The sequence below is a fragment of the Podarcis tiliguerta genome, assembly GCF_965153285.1.
Source record: "Podarcis tiliguerta genome assembly, chromosome: 9".
In the NCBI taxonomy this organism is placed as follows: domain Eukaryota; kingdom Metazoa; phylum Chordata; class Lepidosauria; order Squamata; family Lacertidae; genus Podarcis; species Podarcis tiliguerta.
Window position 1 is genome coordinate 22,543,623 of NC_139542.1, and position 21,290 is coordinate 22,564,912.

A 21,290-nucleotide genomic window follows, 5' to 3' on the forward strand; every position below is an offset into this window, starting at 1 on the left:
GATGCTCACAGGAGGGGGCTGTATGGGTGAGGAGGGAAGGCAAGTCCTAATGTGAAAGCCACATCATTGGGTGTGAGTGTAGCCCACCATTTAAATAAATCTCAATCGGTACATAACTGCCCATGCAATCTGAGATGTTCACAAAAATAAAAGGCTTGTTGTTGCATGGTGAAAATCACAAAAATGTGTGGAAAGCTGGCATTAAGACAGCTCCTCCCCTCCTATATGAACTCCTCTTAGAGGAATTATAGAGAAAAGTGCTAAGTCACATGTATTTCAAACAATATTTTTATTGAAATATTTTAAAGAAATAGTTCATACTTTTAGGCTTCGGGCCTAAAGCAGGTTCAGAATATGGCATTACCTGAAAATCCAATTCTGCTTCGACTTGAAAGCACAACTGCTGCCACCAAATAAAGACATCTGATTGTAGCTTTTATTATAGGACTTTATTACTCTCTTGTTCAACTGATCCCAGAGACATGCTTGCACTTCATCAGATACTTCTATTATTTCTTTAGCTTCTTTTGAGCAGCTTTCTTCTTTACCATCTGTAACCTTTTCATAGCGTTGAGTTGTGATTCTTGAGAAGTAGGACCCTTCAGAGAAGGGGACTGATTGCCAGATTCTGCATTTGCTTTGCTGGTGCTGCTCCCACTGCTGCCTGCTGTTCCACCACTTCCGTTTCCACCAGCAGCTTGGCTGATACTTGGAGCTGAACTGCTTGGACTCGGGAGCCCTATTTTGCTTACATTGTCACTGCTAACTGAACGGCAGAGACCTGTTTTTCCCAACGTGAGAGGGGGCAGGGGCTTAAACGGAACAGGAGTTGTGCCACTGTTAGGCGTTGCTATTTTTGAGCCTAGCCCTGCTTTGGCTGTCGCCAACCCTGACAAACCCACAGGTTTTTGATTATTTGAGGCAGTAGCTGGCTTGCTGCTAGTACTCTGGGTTGTGGATCCCAACTTGGCTGTTGATGGACCTGCGGAGGATGTTTTTGCTGCAAAAGCTGCCCATCCTGTAAGGCCACTGGTTGACGAGGAGGAAACGTTGGCACTGTTGGAGTTACCAGAAATAGCTGCCGAAGTCTAAAATAAAGACCAATACAAACTCCACATTAGTTAAAGCTGATCCTTGCAGAACACAGACCAGCATGAATAATATTTTTCACATTCTTGGTATTAGAAAATAAATCAACAAGGAAGTAGTGTAATATATAAAAAAAATGTCCAGTAGCACCTTAAAGACCAGTTAAGTTTGTTCTTGGTATAAGCTTTTGTGTGCATGCACGCTTCTTCAGATACACTGAAACAGAAGAATCTAGGAAGTAGTGTATTATCCCAAATCACCTTGATCAAAAAACCAGAGGGCACAAAGCGGCAGGTATATCTTAATTCTCCAGGTTAAGACAACACCAACATTTTTACCTAAGAATTAAATAAGCACAATGATCCTTCACTTGGATGTAAAAATGACAAAACAATCTGCAGGACCTAAGAAACTTCAGCACTTGGGAATTAAAAAGATAAACATAATCCATGGCTATTCTTCTATTACCTGAAATTGCTGTTATCAGGACAACAAATGTGAATTCCCAGATACAGACTTCATCTGTTTTGCATGTTTTGAAAAAGGGAATTGCTTCCATTTAGCCTTAATAGACAGTAAAGTTGGCTGTCTGCAATGCCTTGCAAATATTTGCCCAGGCTTCTGACAAATTGTTTGGAAGGCAATCACCATGAAAAACCTACTAAAGAACTCATCTACACTTTGGCTCAACATAGATCACACTTGCACAAACTTTGGGCACAATCAGCTAGGAATTCTGCTGCACAATTTCCCATGGAAATGAATGGATGCTGTATAAGAACATGGCAATGTTGAACTTCTTGATCTTTGTTTCTAAAGATCATTTCTTAAAACTCCCAACAGATTCGGAAATGGGTCAATAATTACACGTGTTATTAGAGAACTCTTTGAAAATTAAATCTTTCCCCCCTGCCTCCAGGTCTGAATTGATTTGCAGTGTTGACTATGCTACACTACAATATTAGATTGGCTGAAAAAAGTCCTCTTTTCCATTTGTTCAAAAATCCTACATACTAATTTCAGCTTAAACAAAACAGGGATTCTGTAAGGTTTCAGTTACTGGTGGGCAAGCCCAGCGATGCCCTTAAGCTTTGGAAAAAATGAAGCTGTGCAGCCTTGGAGCTTGTCAGCTTAAGCCTTGGAAAGCTTCCTAATCCAGAAAGCCAATAGCAGAAGCCAAGGCTTTTATTACAGTCTCTGTTAGCTATCCCCCTGGCTTGTTTTCATCACTTCTTCAGCTGATAGTGAGATAAGACTAGTTTTAGTTTTAATTATTATTTCAACTGTTCAAAACTGAATTTTAATTATTTTATTATATATCAGTATGAAGTGGAAAAGTGATTTATAAATTCCAGTATAAATCAATTAGGCCCTTCCAACCTATCTGCATTCCCCACAAGTAGGATGAAAAGAACAGCCAAAATTATTCTTACATCTTATCTAAGCCTCGGAAGAAACGCAGATTACCCCTTCAGTCTACCAAATCAAACACAAAATGATTCTTATAAATTAGAAAGGATGAATTCAGTATTTTATTGAGGGCTGCTATCCAAATGGAAGAGATATTTTATCACCCATTCAGAATTATGGACAAACTAGTAGTGTAAAATAAAAGTGCTTCAGTTTTGGATTCTAATGAGGTTTGTGTGATATGGGGGGGGGGGGAGGGACCTGTGCTAAACACAATAAAATAACTTATTTTTTCCACAAAACAAATGTACTGTACCTTGACTTCTGTCCTCTTAAAAGCTAGGAAAGTTGACGTTGTCTCCATCTTTAGTTTAATTTCTGGTTTCTTTATCAGCGGGTCTTTCACAGCTGGAGCCACTGAAACTACAGCAGGGGCTGGCTTCTGAGAAGGCTTCTGCGTTTTCTGAGCCTGTATAAATTACATATGTTATTATTCTTTATATGGAATTAAAAAGAAAATGAAATGCCTTAGCAATGTCAATGGAAATATTCATCACTGGACATGAGAAACAGTTGAAACAAAAATGAGTGTGGAATTTTAAGCTGCATGGAAATAAAAGGTTTGAGAATGGGCACATAAATCAAGAACTCAAATTTGGGAAAAGAGCAGCAAGAATGGCAAGGAAAATGGAAAAAGTACAAGTGGGTAAGGTGGAAGCATTTAGTCAAAAGAAACAGAACTGGAAAATAGTATGGGGTGGATTCTAATAATAGGTCTGGTTTTGCTCTTTTGGCATCAATCACAAAAGTCAAACAAGTCATTAGAAAGACAGGGTTATATGAATTTATTCCTAATTGCAGAATAGCAAATGCAATGAGCAGTGCAATTCCCATTCAAATGTCAACACCCCATCCCAACATATTAAAGGATGAGGTCCTTCAAATAGTACATTTGTTGGCTGGTGCAATCTAGGAAGAAATAAGTCAACATTTTAATTTTTTAACATTACAAAGTTTGCTTGTTTTTAAAACAGACTAGGTCATATTGCTGTTTTATCAGTCAATGGCCCAGTTCAGATTATGGTTTCCTGGTTTGTTGACCTAATGCTAAGATGGTTCAGATGTAACTGGCAACTCTGTCCTAATGCAAGCCAGGATCTTTGCACTAAAGTTAGTATGTGATGGAAGGGAAAAAATGGACAAGGGGATGAGTTCTTAGCTCCAAAGTTCATTCATGGCTTCATAAACAGCAATTAATGAAGCCTCAAACAATTGCCGAAGTGGACATTAGCATCTAAGCTAAGTATTATATGATTTCAAAAGTAAGATACAGGAGTTTATCTGTAATTTGAGTGATTCTTTCATGGTTGTTGTTTTTTTAAAATTAAAATTACGAGAAGCGCATTTTTTTCTAACCCTGAAATGTTCCTTCTATTAACCAACTTTTAAAATTGCAGGAATTGTATATTCTTCCCATATCTTCAATTAAGATGCAAAATGGTATGTCCCCAGAGAGAAGCAATGAAACAGAAGCCTTTCATCTTCTATGAAAGATAAAGATTCTATGGGAGCTAAAGATGGTTAATGTAGCCCAATATTTGTTACTTTCTCTTACTTAAAAGATAATTTGCAGAGAGCAATCCATTCAGGACATAAGTGCACAGAGTAGGGGGTTATTGATTCATTTAGCTGATTCCTTCTTCCCGTGCTCCAATGACTTTGCCTGACTTTTACATTTTTTGTAATCCAAACACCTACCTTTGGCATGGGAAATATTAAGATATAAAAATCAATACAGCAGCAGCTAAAAATACACCAGCAGACTTCAAAAAGCATATATAACTATTTATTAAGGCATTTCTTACTTGACAATAAATCAATATAGGGGGAAAATGTATTCCATCAACCCTCCTCCCTTCTAATTCCCCTTTTTTATATTTAGTCAAGAAATTCCTTACTTAAAGAACCCAATTAGTGGCTCAGTGCATGCTATCAATTATTCTAAGGGGGGAAACTTCTTACCATTTTTTTCATTTGTCTGGTACATCGAGCACAATACCACACTAGGCGAGGATCATTCACTTCTTTGTCTGTCACTTGAGGTTTATGGCAATCTTGATGGTAGAGATTATGACATTCCTGGCACTCTACTAATGGATTTCCTGAAGTAACCGTCATTTGTCTGCAAAGCACAAAATGTATGGCCCAAGAGTCATAGAATTGTAGAGTTGGAAGGGATCCTGAGGTTCATCTAGTCCATGGGTAGCCAAACTAAGGCCTGGGGGCCGGATCTGGCCCAATCGCCTTCTCAATCCGGCCCGCGGACGGTCCAGGAGTCGGCGTGTTTTTACATGAGTAGAATGTGTCCTTTTATTTAAGATGCATCTCTGGGTTATTTGTGGGGCATAGAAATTCGTTTTCCTTCAAAATATAGTCCAGTCCCCCACAAGGTCTGAGGGACAGTGGACCAGCCCCCTGCTGAAAAAGTTTGCTGACTCCTGAGGAAGTTTCCAGGAATCTCAACTAAATCATACATGACAAATGGCCATCCAAACCTCCAAGGAAGCAGAGTCCACCACCTCACGAGTAGGGGGAGGAGAGTCCGTTCCACTGTCAAACAGCTAACATTTCCTCTCAAAACAGAGTCTGGGTGTTTGCAAAGCTGCCTCCAAAGGGCTATTCTTAATACTTCTCAGCAGAACAACATCCATGTGCATGACAATGAAGCCTACATTCAGAAGAGGGCCCCAACTCTGAGGAACCTAAACCATCTAAAAGTGGGTATGAGGCGAAAAAGAAGCTAAGGATTATAGGATCTTTCCTCAGAGAACAGAATATGCCCTGGCAAGCCTGTTTCTGTACAAAAGGAGGAAACTTGCCCGTGCCAGCCTGCTCCCTAACTCAAAACATTTTGCTTGCTCTGTGTGCCTAGATACACTAATAATGAATTGCTGCCCACAAAGCCACCGGGAAGAAAATGATTCTCTTTACTTTTCACCTCCCCCCAAAAAATCAAGTTTAAAAAGCTGTGTAGTATGAAAAGCACTAGATATACTTGGTTTATTACCAATGGGTATCTCTCTCATTTAAGATGGTTTCATACAAATTGCCCATAAAATACTAGGATAGATTGAATCTTCCATAAAACTCCTCAGGATGTCTGCAAATTTCATCCAATTCTGCCCAAAAATAAGGAAGTTACAAAGGGTTCCTTAAAAAAATTTTTTTGGGAAGATACCCTTCACAAAAATCTCCAGATCTATGTGGCAGACTTTATCCACTCTAGATGTGCTATTATGCTACCAAATCATTTATATAAAAAGTATAGCTATTTTGATTTCCTCATAATAAAAAAAAAAGGGGCGGGGGGAGAGAAATATATTCTTTCCCCAAAGCAGGTTTGGCCTTGAGCCCAGAGTCATATCAAGCAGTCATTGAAGTATCTGTACCAAGGTCAGCTGTTTCCAAAGCGGCAAAGTAAGATAGAAACTGAACTATTACTATCATGACTAATTCTTATTTTATTACTCTTGTATTCAGTGCTGACTGCTACTATCTGAGTTATGTAAATCTAACTGGGAAGAAAACTGTCCAAACTGTCAACACAAGTTATACAGTTTGAAGACTGGATTCAGTCCATTTAGATAATGGAAGACATTAGAGCAAGGAGAGCCCAATTACAACAAATAACTGATTTAGTTGTGGAAGAAGAGCCAAATCTTAGAATAATGACAGATTAAAAAAGAAGACCTCCAAGAAGAAACAGTGAGAGACAACAACGTGAGCAAGACTGTGCAACAGACTCCATCTTGCACAACAGTACTTCCCCTTTCTCTTCTTCCCTTTGTTGCCTCCTGCAGGCCCCCAAATCTGCTCCTGGGTCACCCCCAACCGGCTGGAGCAGATTTTGGGGACATACAGGGTCCTAAAATGTGACAAAGAGGAAAAGAAGTCCCTCTCTGTGAGTGGAAGTCTGCCCGCTGCTAGATGTCACCCAGAAGTTTGCACAGGATGTAAAGGGGGAAAGAAGGCATACAGAATTAAAAGGCATTATCCTAATGTATTGTTATGCAAAATGGGATAATTCTAGCAGCAGCTTTGATCAAAGTAGTCAAGGTGCTATGTTTTTAACAGTTAAAACGTTACTACTATGTCAGGGGAGGTGGTTCTTCTCTTGGAAAAATATATAAATGACAATTTAGAGACTATATGTTAAGGGAAATATGGCTTGGAGTCAGCCAAACACAATTTCCCAAACCGTTACTACTTTTAGATGACAAATCAGGTTACTTCTAAGCTGCTCTGGCACATATCCCCATGGTACAGGTACATAGGTAACCATGGAAACTCTATTTGCAGGTGGATGTGGTAAGAGAAATATGCTATTCCTTTATTTAACAGGAAAATGAAGACAGAAGATAATATTCAGATGGCTTCAGAAACAGTTTTTTTAAAAAGGTGGGCTAATTTTAAAACAAATCAGAAAAATCTTGTGCCAATTCTGGAGTATGTGCAGTGTGATTCTAAGCAGGCTGAGCTTACTTCCTAGGAAATGTGCTAGGGATTTACAGCCTTGACTGCTAAATAGAGCAGCTACAGTTTCTTAAAAAAATAAAATAAAATAAACTGGATCACAAAATTTTAAGATCTTCCAACTATATGACACATACCTTCATATTTTAAATCTATAAAATAATAACTGGTGAGATTTTCAAAATTCCACGCCAAATGAAACATAAAAACTTTGTGTGACAAAAATTGTGAAAACCAAATTTCATTTGAAGCTGGTTTGAAATGGAAACAGTTGAAAGAGTTTGATGCCTTAAATAAAACACAGTATCATTAATATATATGGTATGATATAGAAGAGTTCTTGAAAAGGTATATAGGTTTCTCCCTAATAAATCCTCTACTTCGACAGGATTGAAGTGCCACTTGCAAATCACAAAGAACATTTTGCTTTTGAATATTTAGTTACACTTGGAAACCAGAGAGTGGCTTAACAATATTTGTTAAGCAGAAAAGCTATTTAAGGTCTCCCTACAGACTACCATGGTTTTTATATTTATACTTATTCTACTACTGACAGTTTCATGCCTCTGGTTAGCCTATATGCATACATAAAGTTAAATTCAACAATTGTCTAAGCCCAGGCTGCCACCCCACCCCCTTCAGTCATATTTACTCAAGAGAAGTAACCTAGAATTCAATGAGATTACTTTGGGTGAACTTCTGAAGCGAGCAATTTGAAGACTGAACACAGCCCTATTCCTTTGCTTGGTGAAGTCAAAAGTCTTTAATATCTGAAAGATACCTGAGATTTTAAGATTTTCAAGTTGCAGTGCATTTCACAAAGGCATCTTCTGCAAACCCAAAGCGACTATGACATTAGTAGCTGAAGTAGAGGACAGATTTTGACCCAAATATTTCTTTTTTTCCATTAACTTAATATATTGCTGTGCAATGTGAACTTGTTTCTCATACTGCATTAAAACAGCAGCATGAACATTCAGTTAGAACTGAATACCCATATGCTTAAAAACAAAACTTATGCACGCCCACAAAATACCCTCACCAACCACAAACACAACAACAAAGTGATTTAAGGCTACATTCTTATACCCACTTACCTGGGAGTAAATCATTTTTTACTCAGTGATATTTACCTAAAAGTGAGCATGCACAAGCTTGGGCTGCTAGTCTGAAAACTACAGACATAATTTATTATTTATTATTTTTAGGTCTCATGAACCATAGGAAAATCCTATTAGAAAGTACCGCTTGGCCTATAAAGAAAAGTAACTATTTAGAATTGACAACAAAATGGTCAATTACACCCTATAAATCTGCTGCAATTGCCAAATTTTACCAAACTCACCGGCAAACAACACAAGCCAAACCCATCTCCATGGCAAAATCATCAGCACTAGTTTCTTCAAAACTTGAAAGGTCTGCCATGGCCAAATCCTTGCTAGTCTGTACTGTGATTGGGGATGAACGAGCCTCTGGCTTTTCTAGTCTTGGTTTCTTTGGCATGTCAACTCCTTCACTGCTTTCCAGCTTTATCTGCTGAATGATATACACACACAGTGATAGTGAAAACATGAAAGCTTCGAGCAAGTAAATAGGAAATCAGTTTATAATTGAAAGAAAGCATATTCATTGCATAACACAAAATTTACAGAATGCATTACATTCATTAACATAACCTCCCCCCCCCATTTCTCCAAATTATGTAGAATGTGAGGTGCTCTGAAAATTACAGAAATCCAGTACAGTGGTGCCTCGCAAGACGAAATGAATCCGTTCCGCGAGTCTCTTCGTCTTGCGGTTTCTTCGTCTTGTGAAGCACGGCTATTAGCGGCTTAGCAGCTATTAGCGGCTTAGCGGCTATTAACGGCTTAGCGGCTTTAAGAAAAAGGAAACAAACTCGCAAGAACTTGCAAGACGTTTCATCTTGCGAAGCAAGCCCATAGGGAAATTCGTCTTGCGGAACGACTCAAAAAACGGAAAACTCTTTCGTCTAGCGAGTTTTTCGTCTTGCGAGGCATTCGTATTGCGGGGCACCACTGTAATACTGATAAACATTTATTGCCACTGTAAAAGGAACCAAAGTGTACTGGCACATTGAAATCAAAGTAGTTTGCTGTTGTTGCTTAAAGCATTTGGAAAAAGTGCCTCAGGCTTTTTCTTCCAGCAGATTCATAGTTTAGTATTACTCTGATCTTACTCCATTACCAATAATATGAAGCAGAATGGATCATCTGAAGATCAGGTGTATTATTCATAACTTAATCTTCTGGATTAAATGCCTTACCAAGTTTGTAGGTCCCTTAAAATGAAATGAATTCTTACTTATGAATACTAAAGCGATTTTCCTGATTTATTAAGAGCACTTCATTCCTACATGGATGCTCTATATCTGTTTGTTACCCTGGTATGCATGGCACACCAGTATTCTTACCTCATATTATAAATGGGGCAAGTTTGTTGAGGCTGAGAGGTAGTGGTTAATCTAAGGCTACCCAAGCAACTTCATGGCTGAACTAAGATGCTCCCAGGCCCATCATTCTTGCTCTTAATTTCCATGCTAGCACCAGCTAGATTTAATTACAGCCTTGCATTAAATAGAAGCCCTGCTGTCATGCAGTCAAAAACAGTGGTGGGTAAAGTGAGATTGCAAGCGAGGCAAAATAAACAAAGCCCAAGCAAAATTAACATGCTTGCTTGTCAGCCTGCAGCACTGGAAAGCTGCTAAGGAATTTGTAGACAAGGAAAAGGGCACCCTTTGAAAACTAAACAATCTGCATAGAAGAGAAAGCACACAGCTCCTACTCTTGAAAGAAGTGAGCAATTAACTATGGAGAGGACACAGCTAGCAAAGCAGAACACATTCATACACAAGGATTAATACCACCCCCAAAGCAAGAAATAATAAAGAGTCAGTTTTTGCAAATACAAATATGTAACCCTTAAAATTCCTATCCAAATAATGCTTTACATGTAGCAGTAGAACTTACTTTATCAGCAGACCTCTTCTCCGCTTCTTTTTTCACCTTTTCGGCCGCAATGGGCTTGCCATTATTGCTACCTGAAGGAAGGTTTGAGGAAGCCTTAGGCTCTTGCTTAACAGAAACTGGTTTTGTAATAGATACTTTGGGCTGATCTACCTCCTGTATAAAGCATAACAATAATGTTGTATTAATGGTAATATTAGATATAGTTGCTATGCTCAGATCAAAACAATTTTGTTTTCACTTTGAGAGGTGACAAACCTTAAAATGTTACCCCAACCCCAAATACCATTTTCCCCTGCCAGCACAGCCAGTTGTCAAGGAGGATGGGAACTGCCATACATAGCATCCAGGGAGCACCATGTTGGCTACCCCTGCCCTAAAGTACCAAAGCAAGCAGAGGAAATCGAGATTCTTTAATACAGATAGTATAGGCATTTTAAAAGCAGCAGGGGTTTTTCGGTTCAGTCACTTACACGCCAATCCTACACAAAATTATTTAAGTAGAAGATGGCAGCAGCCTGTGTATGCTAAGGATCTGGGCCATTCTGACACTAATGTCAGCACTTCTACTATGCAAGTCAGAACTTCTCTCTCCTCTGCTATCAGGTTTTATCTTTACATCCCAAGTCAACAATGAAATCAGCTACCAGGTCAATCTATCACTCGTGGTACTACAAAGGCTAAGCAGAACTTACCCACTGGTCAACCCTTTACTAGTGAAGGAACAAGTAACAATGCTGATGGCAGTAGCAACGCATCAGAACCATTAAAATGGCCTTCTGGAGCCCAGATGAAAGAAATCTGGTAGGTCTGTTATAACAGCAGTTCTTGTTCCTGTGCTTTAAAGAACCTGAAACATGACTCACAGCACCACCACCGCTGCTAACTTACTTGAGCCACATTCTGCTCACCGGCTACAAATTCTATTTTTCATTGATTTCTAATATTCGGAATAGGATTCTAAGTCCCAAGCAGTCTTAACAAGAAATAAGCCCGTTGAACCCAGTGGGGCTCACCTCTGAATATACATGTACTGGATCAGAATGCAAATGTATGGACAAATAAAAGTAGATACTGATTATTTTTGAAGTTCTTTTCAATTCTTACTGGCTTCCTCAAGTAATAGGAAAGAGCCTCCCATTTCAGAAGTTATATATAGCACAAATATATCGAACACATTTCATTCATTCACTCCAGTACCTTCTGTGATGGGCGATAGTCAATCCCCCTAGACAAAGATTCATCCAGTAGTGCTTTTAGCTTTTCAGCTGAATCCTTGCTCTTTGAATGCAGAAAGCCCAGAGCTTTCAGGAATATGGGGTCTAGCTCCAAGTTCAGAGTAGCAGCCATAGCAGTATCTTTAAATGAAAATAAATAATGAAAGAGCAGAACTTTAAACAAATATATGCTCCCCTCAAAAAGTACAAGTTTCTTAAGAGGAAATCTGTCACCTTATTCTTAGCAAAAATAAAACAGTTTCTGGAAATAATACTGTGCATTTAGAATATAGGTTGCAAGACTTTTGAATCTGACAGTCCCAGTAACTAACTCAAGTTACTCAAGAAAGTTGCAGCTTATAATTATTTTCTTTAAAACAATGTATTTACTTGATTGTAAATAAAACCGCTAATCAATTTACAGAAAATAAAACAAGATTACAGTGAAGGCGCCTGTCTGCTGTTTATAGGTGAGCAGTTTCAAAGTGTAGATGCCACTGCACTAAGTGCGTGGCTAGGGTTATTTAGCATCTCTAACAGTGCAAGTTCCATAGACTAAAGTCATATCTGGGGCAAGGTTATTTCTCAAGCCCCACACTGTTCTGGTCTCAATCTATACTACAGTATTTTTCCGTGTATAACACGCCCCCATGTATAAGACAACACCTATTTTTGGGGACTCCAAATAAAGAAAATGGGGGGAGATTGCCCAGAGTTGTTGAGCTATTGGGGGTTGAGCTTTTCTGGGGGAGGGGGGATTGCCGAAAATCGCACACCCGCCTGACTGACACTGCACTGCCAATCGCAGGTGTTGGCAAGTCACCAATCGTCTCCCTGCTCAACGCCAGCAGCCACCAATCATGTGCCCAATTGCCACTGACAATTTCCTGCTCGCGGCTGCAACCAATCGCCTGTCCCCGCCCCCTGCACTATCTGTGTATAAGACAACACCCATACACAGAAAACTATGGTATATACCAACGTTTAACACCCTGACCTTGGTCCAGGAACTCCAAGTAATGCCAAAAGATGCAATAATGACATCCTCTTAGACGGCTTCGAAAGTTTTTAGAAACATTCATGGAGGATAAGGCTACCAGGAGCTACCAAGCACAAGGCTACCTCCAGAATGAGAGGCATTGGGCTGGCCACTGTAAGAACAGGATGCTGGACTAGATGAGCCTTTCGGTTTGATCCAACAAGACTTTTTTTGGTGTTGTGTTCTTATGTGTTTGCAACCCATCGACATCAGGTGCATGTATGTGGCTACCTAACAAGGTGGCTGGGGGGAAACGGCCAGATGGGCGGGGGTATAAATAATAAAATTATGACGATGATTACACGTTTAATTTGTACAAAGCTCTTCACACTATGCGTTGATCTGTGTCATGTGTTTTTTTTTAAAGTAATTTTTATTAGGTTTTGCCAGTGCTTTTTTCTGGAGGGACGCAGGGGTACGCATACCCCTAAACACTTTGTGAATCTTTGTACTTTGGTCCATTTACTGTATTTATTTTTCCTGGTGGTGATTTTCTTGAGTCAAAAGGAGAGCCCCCATACCTTTTAAAAAAAAAGGGGGGAAGCACTGGGTTTTGCAATGTTATAATACAAGCCTATCTTAATAGCACAAACCGACAAAAACCATAAATAACCAAACCAGAACTGGGGTGGAAAGCAGGAGCTGATGATTGAAATACTGTAATAGGGCAGGAGGGGGGGGGAGTGTATTTGCTTCGTTGTTGTTATGCATTATGTTTTTCTGCTGCAAAACGCCCGTGCTCTTCGGATAAAGGGCGGTATATAAATTTAATCTTAACATTTTTTCCAACACACAATATAAAGAGCTGTAATGTCGCCTGAAAGCGAAACAAGGCGGACCCAAATTCCGGGCAAGGAACGCCTCGATTCATTCTATACAAGCATCAACATCCGGGTTACAAACCACCGCTTGTTTCGTTTCCTAAAATTTTATACACCGCTTGATTGTGAGGGGGGCGGGGAGGGGGAAGCCACAACACCTGAAAGCGGTTTAGCGGCAATAACATTAACGGGAGAGACGGGGATTTTAGAAACTGTCAGATTAGGGGAGCGAGGTGTTTGAATGCGGCGGGGAAGAAGCGCTTTAACGGGAGAGGCGGGACTAGGTCCCTCTGCCGCTCCTCAGACAGCGCCCCTGCTCTTTTTACCTCAGCTGCGTCTCCGCCCGGGAAACCCCGTAGACAAAACTCGCCCCTTCTTCCCCCGCCGAGCGCTCGTAGGGCCCGGGAGAACCACGCAGACGACGACGACGCCTCCGTCGGGCCGGCGCAACCTCCTCCTCTTCCCCGACCTCCACCTCGCGAAGCTCCCGGCTTTTCTCCCCGGAGGTGCCGCCGGCCCTGCCGCGCTTGCTCCTTCGCGGAGGCAGGCACCGGAAGCGGCGGGCGGCAGCCATGACGGAAGGCAGGAAAAGGCGGAGCTTGCGACTTCAAGCCGGGAGGCGGCTGCCTGCTAATAAGGGAGCAGCTCCTGAGGGTAAGCGCCTGGCGGAGGGTCCCCGGGAGAGGGGCGACGGAGGAGGGCCGAAGAGCGAGCTGGGCGCCACCCTTTGGCTGAAATTCATGGGGGGCTATGGTGCTCTGGGCAATCTAGCCTCCTGAGCTCGTGCAGAGTGCATCAGACCCAGCCAGGGCCGGTTCTGATTAGCTTAGGCATATTCGGCCCTCCAGATGTTTTGGGACTACAACTCCCATCATCCCTAGCTAACAGGACCAGTTCTCAGAGATGATGGGAGTTGTAGTCCCAAAAACATCTGGAAGGCCGAGTTTGCCTATGCCTGGACTAGGTTTTGTTTTAAAGAGGGGGGTGGGTAGGTGGAGGGTTGTGATCTAGTCCTCCCTCCCCACCCGATTCCCAGAAATCTGTAGCTGCTTAGTGCCAGCGACCCATTGCTGCCTCTACAGTCTCCTTTTGCTGCTGGAGGTGAGATGGTCATCCAAAGGAATTGGGCACAGTGGGCTCCACTTAGTTTCTACCTATTCATTTAGAGAGGTGGGTGGTTTCCAGACAGGGTTGAGCTTTGGTGCAGGACCGAGCATAAGATTGCCAGCTTCTTTCTTACAACGCATGCCCCCCTTTTTTTGGGGGGGGGGGACAAAACTCCACCGGTTGAATAGCGGCTGCTGGTGAGCTTATTAAGTAGATGATTTCACGGGCACAGCCAAAATTCAACAGGTGGGGTTTTCCACCAGCATGTGGAGCTGGGTGGAAGGCTGCATCTGTTGAATGTCTTCACATCAGGCAACTTTTGAAAGATGCACATTCTTCGGTTTTTAAACATGTGGCAACACTCTGCACAGTGTAACTGATGGAAAATGTAAGGAAGGGCTAGAACAGTGATAAAGCAAATGCTCTGTATGCAAAAAGTTACCTGGTTTCATCCCTGACATTTTCAGGTAGGGTTGGAAAACCCTGTTTGAAATATTAGAAAGCTGCTGGCAGGCACTCTGGATGGTGTATGTGTATGAGCTTCCTATACTGTATTCCTAAATTCCGAAATGTTTGTGTTCTGCTATGAGTAAGGAAGAGCTTGCCTCATTTACACAAGCACAAAAGCATATACCACCACAATGAAGGTTTCTCAAAGGCTTAATAAAAGGATCATGGTTCAGGATAGCACATAGCTCCTGAAATATAGCATGTGTACCAGTGAGAGGAAGACAATTACACTGTTCACACATTAATGGTTTACCATGAACATGTGATCTGGGCTACTTTGCCCCTCTGCATTAGTGGGCAGGAGAACATGGTTTATTTTGCTTTAAGTACAGCTAGCCAGCCAACAATAAATCTTGGTTACAGATTGTACAGTAGTTTGTTGGAGTGAAACAATTCCACTATCCCAGGTTCAAACGTCATGCTAAAACAGAGATCACTGTTTGTTTATGCTGCATGCTAGTGTGGATCAACAAAGAAGTGATAAATCTTAAACGGCAACACACAAGGATTATCTGCAAAAAACTACTGAATTCTGGCTCTTTGTGGATTAGAATCCCTGCACATTAAGAGTTTGGAGTGCTTGAAATTTTAAGATTCAATTGTAAGCACATTACAAAGATATAAAAGTAAGGCTTAAGTTGATTCCAAGTTCTTGAATAATTCAGCCTCGTGGTGCAGGACTGCTTGTTTTCAATTAAGTAGTCTACTATTTGTTCCCATTTATTAGAAGTAGGGTGGAGACTATGTAGCACTCAGTAAATCCATGACCAGGGTGGAGTGTGAATCCAGTTTGAAATTTGCAGCTAGCATGGGGAGTAGGTGGGGAGTCAGTTGTGTAGATTGCAACGCACATGCTATTCATGTGCTAGTCTCTGTTCTCCATACGGACTGACAATAGGCAAACTAGGATGGGCATAGAAGACTTTTAGAAGTTGTCTGAAGGCAGCCCTCTTTAGGGAAGCTTTTAATGTTTAACAGCCTACTGTATTTTAACTACTCTGTTGAAAGCCGCCCAGAGTGGCTGGGTATAAATAAATTATTATTATTATTATTTAGGAGACATACAAACATACTCATTTGTACTCATGCATTTGTACAGGCATGCACAATCACTTACAAGGTGCAAGGATTGTGAGTGCTTAAATAGTTCTCCCAGTCTCCTAAAGTGAGATTGTCCATATGCAGCTTTTAAGTTAATCACTACTGTTAACTAGATGTAGCGCAGCTGTATGTTATTTTTTCCCTTACCCACTTTCTAATTAAAAGGCTCCCCAAAGGGTCCTATATAAAATAATGCAATATAGTTAAATTGGAGCTGTTTCCATAAGGAGCTCTGCCTTATCAGACAAAGACTTGCCTAGCTTAACATCTTGTTTCTCACAGTGATTAACCAGATACCTAGAAGAAGCCCATAAGCAGGACAAGAAAACAATGGTGCTCTCTGCCATTGTTCTCCAGCAACTAATATGGAGAGGCATGGTGTCCCTGAACCTGGAAGAAGCATATAGCCATCATGACATGTATCCATTAACAGATTTATGCTTCTTAAATTCATCTAATCCCCTCTGACAATCATCTAAACTATCAGATCTTGTGGCTGTGAATTTTATCAGTTAACTGTTCAATGTATGAGGGCACTCCATGATCCAATTCTCTATGGTTTCCATTTCTCATCCTATCTCACTCCCAGCAGTTAGAGATACTGTTTATATTCTATACCTCTTACTTGCATAGTCACAACTTAATTAGAAGGTTGTCTGTGGTAAAGTAGATGAGAGGTACTGTCCTGTTCAGCAAGTGATTTTCTGTTGTGTTAATAACTGCTCTTGTTGTTTGGAGATGCAGTTGTCATTCTCACTACAAACTGTAGTTTGGTTGTCATCTAGTCCACTGAACTGGGAGTAAACAGCTGCAACACAGTGCAAGGCAAGAGTGCAGACATAGGTTGTAGTTGGGTCTCTTGCTCTTGTGTAGGATAACAGAAAACAAAAATCCTGACTATGGTACCTTTGGTGACAGATTGGTAAACCATGCATTTGTTACTGTCATTAACTCATTAAGGAGGCGTTATTGTACTACAAATAGCCTAAAAACTGGGTTCTGTCCGACTAAGTTACACTCAGATTAGACCCATTAAAATTAATGGACTTAATTATTCCTATTGAGTTCTGCGGGTCTACTTTGAGTATGACTAATGTTGGATACAACCCTGTAATTATAGAAAGTACCTTCCCGGAAAATTTCCATCTCCTGCTTAGAAGCTCAAGTGTGTATGTCTGTCCATGTATACATTTACATTTACATTTACATATATATATATACGTATACATACTGTCCATGTATACATACACATACACACATGCATATTTGGATAATTTCCCAGGAAACTACATGAGAATGTGGCACATGCATTGGATCACCTCTAGAGCAGGCTTTGTATTCTATATGCAAATGTAAACTGGGGATAATTTACGCAAATCAGTTTGTAAAAGAATAGTTTGTTGTTTCAAACTATTCTTGTTGTTTTCAGGGCGTGAAAATATTGAAATTGTTTAGCCATCCATACCTCTTATTTTTGTAGAATGGTTGTTAAAAAGATACCTTTTGTTAGTGATGGGTAGACTCATGTCTCATGTTGGTCAGCTTTAGGTAAATAACATCCTTTTTTAAAATCGTTTGTGGCATTTCTTTTTAATAGTAATAACAGACTTGTTCACTCAGGAAGCTGGCAGTGCTAGGTTTTAAAAGGAGAACCAATTGTTTGAGAGACCAGCTAAGCTGGAATAAAAGGCAGGAGGCCTTTGAACATAGCAGGCTGGCTTGTATTGATCACTGCCATCTGCCTTAGATTGAAAAAGACCTTTTTCCCTAGATAAACATTTGCCATTGAACAATCTGTTTTATGACAAAAAGGCTTTTGATGGGTTGGGGAATGACAATGAAAGAAAGCCTGCAGGATTAATCTATGATTGATTTCTTTAAATATCAACAGAATATATATTGGTGAGACCGAGTTGAGCATGTTATCTTGCAGCTGGTATATTCTGTGGAAGACACAGGTAAAAATAATGGTAGCACCTGTCTTGAGGTGCACCGGTTTGTGTATAACCAGTGACTTTTTGAATGTAGTATTATTACATTAGAGACTTAGGCCAAACTGTACTTTTAAATCACGTAATACAGTGTTTGCAGCAAATTTCAGCTCCTTTGCATAGGGTTGTTCATTAAGCTTCCAAAACAAGGCTGAGATGCTCTAGAATGTTTTTGCTTTGATCTAGCAAGACCAGCTCTTGAATAAATTATGTTAATTGCCAATAACACCGTTATCGATAATTCTGTGATTGCCATGAGGAAGTTTAAGTCTGGAGCTCAGGTACCAAAGTGGAGGGCCAGAAAGTGGAAGATCTGTACATTTCCTGTGAAACTATATGTCCTGCCCTGAACTCTTTGGAGGAAAGGTAACACAGAAATCAAATAAACAAATGGAAATGATGATGTTTAACCCATTGTGAAACTTAACAATTGGACCTGTAGATAAAAGCTTAAGTACTGTATTTACTTGAGTCTAATGTGCCATCGAATCTAATGCACACCTCAATTTTTGCAACGTAGTTTGGCAAAAAAAAAAAAAAAAAAAAGGGACATGGGTGGCACTGTGGGTTAAACCACAGAGCCTCTTGGGCTTGCTGATCAGAAGGTCGGCGGTTCGAATCCCCGCGACGGGGTGAGGTCCCGTTGCTCGGTCCCTGTTCCTGCCAACCTAGCAGTTTGAAAGCACGTCAAAGTGCAAGTAGATAAATAGGTACCGCTCCGGCGGGAAGGTAAACAGCTTTTTGGTGCGCTGCTCTGGTTCGCCAGAAGCGGCTTAGTCATGCTGGCCACATGACCCGGAAACTGTACGCCGGCTCTCTCGGCCAATAAAGCGAGATGAGCGCTGCAACCCCAGAGTCGGCCACGACTGGACCCAGTGGTCAGGGGTCCCTTTACCCTTTACCGTTACCTTGCCCCAAAATGCTGAGCATTAGATCCGAGTAAATACGGTAATAACAAACAACAGAGAAAGCTAGAATGAAGAACTATCTGCCTGGTGGTTTTTCTCTGTGTTCACAGAATTTATTATTTTTATCTCCACTGAATGGAACTCTACTCATTGCTCGGAAGCCCTCTGTGAATAAGGAACAATGTTGTTGCCTTAGGCACACTCTTAATTGAGAATGTCACCTTGTTGCTCTCCACAGAATGAGTTTAAAAGTGGAGTAGAAAGCTGTGTCCCTCTTCTGCAAACTCTAGTGCACTGCTAATGTGAAAGAAAAGGATAAATGGTGCATTTGCTCACAAGTACCAACTAGAAAGCGGAGGCTGCAGACATGCACGTGAGACAATCACGTCCCTAGGGTTTGCTGAGAGGGGTCCGTAATTGCTCAGTTCATGCAGTATTAAACAGGAGAGAGGAAGAACTAGCAGTTAAAAGATCTTCCTGTTCTGCAAAACATGGCTGTATACTCCATTTCAGTAATGCGCTGAATAACTCCGGATAAAATCATTGGGCTGCTCACACCCTTTATGCACCAGCTTCTCCATAATGTTTATCAGTACTGTCACTTCCTAAATATGTTTACTCAGAAGTAAGAATCTTTTCTATATTTCTTTTTATATAGTTCTTTAACCAAGAGCATATATTTCAATGACATACAAAAAGTTAAGAAGCAATACAATTGAATTAAAAATAAACATATGCCGCACAAATAATATTTTTTTTAAATACAAATTTTGGTGATTTTATCCACAATTCCTGGGAATAATAATTATTGTTACTGATCTTTGAGGGTGGTAAACATTTCCTTTGTTTATAAATATTGGTATATTGTCCTTTAAGTCATGATATTCTAACTTGAAGCTGAAACTTTACAAAGATTTTCAAGTAGTAGCATATTTCACAGGAGGCATTCAAACATGGTTATCATTTTCTATATAATTTATTTTCTGCCACATAGTTAAAAACATTTTTTTTTGTTCTCCACCTTAATTTTCAAGTTAATTTTCCAGATTTGACTACACCAACAATTCTTATTAAATCCCTCTAGATATTTTGATTTTTTTTTAAAAAAAAAATCTATTTAGCAGTAAATTTGCTTCAATGTGAGTTATTTTCAAGTTAAGAAACTTAGCATTAACTATGCATTTTTACTCAGAAATAGGTGCCATTAGAAATCATATAAATCTATCCCTGGACAGCATTCAGTTAGCCTGCTCTGGATGAGTATGACTTCTTCTTTATATGAAATATATTTGTGAAAGGATATAGTATCCTTATGGAAGAGGCTGTATTTTGACTGACTTAAAAAACTAGGAAAGGCAACAATTTACCATATTTTTCGCCCTATAGGACACACTTTTTCCCCTCCAAAAATGAAGGGGAAATGTGTGTGCGTCCTATGGGGCAAATGCAGGCTTTCCCTGAAGCCTGGAGAGCGAGAGGGGTCGGTGCGCACCGACCCCTCTCACTCTCCAGGCTTCGGGCAGCTCTCAGCAAGCCGTGGGAGCCCGGCGCGAAGTCGCGCAGCTCTCCCATGGCTTGCGGAGAGCTGCCTGCATCCCGAAGCCTGGGGCGCGCTGAGCTCAGATATCCGCAAGCCTGGGGAGACCAGCGCGACTTCCCGCCGGGCTCCCTAGGCTTGCGGATAGCAGCCTGTTCAGGGGAAGCTTGGGCTTCCCCTGCCAGAGCCCCGCGCCTGGGGGGGAAATATTTTTTTTTCCTTTATTTCCCCCCCAAAACCTAGGTGCGCCCTATGGGGCGAAAAATACGGTAATTCTATTTCAACTTTACAATGGATTGACTTTCTCTACAGGGATCAGTGTGCAAACAGGGTGGAGATGGAGATTAAATCCTTCATAGACAACTGCCATTAAAACTTTGTAATTGAACTACAGATGTTGAAAAGGGGAACAGCGGAACATTAAATACCATCACCTGGAACATTTAGCTCTTTAATTGGTGAGTGTTTTTCTGAAAGATATTTGTTTCCAATATTTAGAGATTTGGGGTTGATCTAGAAAAATAGGGATGGTTGGCTTTTACTGCCCAACTCCCCAAGGTGTTAAGATTCCTGCTCTGTGATTGCAGTCATGGGATTGTTGTCTATCACATGATGGTGTATGTTTTGACTCCACAGAGTGGGAAGTGACAGAGACAGGATGTTTGTGTTACTGTGTTCTGTGAAGTGGGACTATTGTCCTTTGTTCTTTCTCTTTGCTGTCTGATGAGAAAGAGGAAGGAGCTAAGTTAGAATGCTCCAAGTGTATTATATGTAAATAAATGTAGATTAGCCAAATGCTGAGCTATTGAGTTCTGTTGTGCAAACTGCGAACACTCTGCGGATCCCTAAGTGTGCTGAAGACCAGGGTCCTACACAAGAGTAGGATGGCTCCTACACAAGGGACTGAGTCTCCTAAGTATGATCGGTCAGAGGTGAATGGATGGAGGCAGGATGCAGTGAAAGCAAGGCAGATCTTTATTTTTCTGTTGCAACAGAGTTCTCTCCCCTCCTATCAAGGAGGCAAGAGAGACCCAGAAGCAAGA

At 40.7% G+C, this 21,290-nt stretch overlaps 2 protein-coding genes across 5 annotated transcripts in view; one reads left to right on the forward strand and one right to left on the reverse strand.

The window, feature by feature from the left end:
• Nucleotides 1-272: 272 nt before the first annotated feature.
• On the reverse strand, nt 273-13,557 carry INTS12 (integrator complex subunit 12). 3 transcript variants are annotated; one of them, XM_083456801.1, is made up of 7 exons: nt 13,420-13,557; nt 11,217-11,374; nt 10,020-10,172; nt 8,378-8,565; nt 4,522-4,681; nt 2,816-2,968; nt 273-1,088 (listed from the first exon to the last, which is right to left on the reverse strand). In XM_083456801.1, the coding sequence occupies exons 2-7, from the start codon at nt 11,364-11,366 to the stop codon at nt 510-512; spliced, it is 1,383 nt and encodes a 460-aa protein (XP_083312927.1). In that variant the 5' UTR covers nt 11,367-11,374; nt 13,420-13,557; the 3' UTR covers nt 273-509. The 3 variants fall into 3 exon arrangements, with proteins under 3 accessions (XP_083312927.1, XP_083312926.1, XP_083312928.1); XM_083456800.1 differs by having other exon boundaries at nt 8,378-8,568; XM_083456802.1 differs by lacking the exon at nt 13,420-13,557 and adding an exon at nt 12,876-12,897.
• Nucleotides 13,558-13,607: 50 nt separating this feature from the next.
• GSTCD (glutathione S-transferase C-terminal domain containing) overlaps nt 13,608-21,290 on the forward strand; it is a 56,426-nt gene continuing 48,743 nt past the window's right edge. Inside the window, exons 1-2 of one of the 2 annotated variants that reach the window (XM_083456778.1) lie at nt 13,608-13,747; nt 20,560-20,705. The gene's annotated coding sequence lies outside the window, so the exon portion shown is untranslated. The remainder of the gene's footprint in view (nt 13,748-20,559; nt 20,706-21,290) is intronic. The other variant, XM_083456779.1, reaches the window with a different exon arrangement.

Coding starts and splice junctions, on each gene's coding strand:
- INTS12 (XM_083456800.1), bottom strand. CDS start 11,366: ATGGCTGCTACTCTGAACTTGGAGCTAGACCCCATATTCCTGAAAGCT. Junction 4,682..8,377: donor TTGGCTTGTGTTGTTTGCCG/GTGAGTTTGGTA, acceptor TGTGCTTTGCAG/ACAAATGACGGTTACTTCAG. Junction 2,969..4,521: donor CCAGACAAATGAAAAAAATG/GTAAGAAGTTTC, acceptor TAATTTATACAG/GCTCAGAAAACGCAGAAGCC.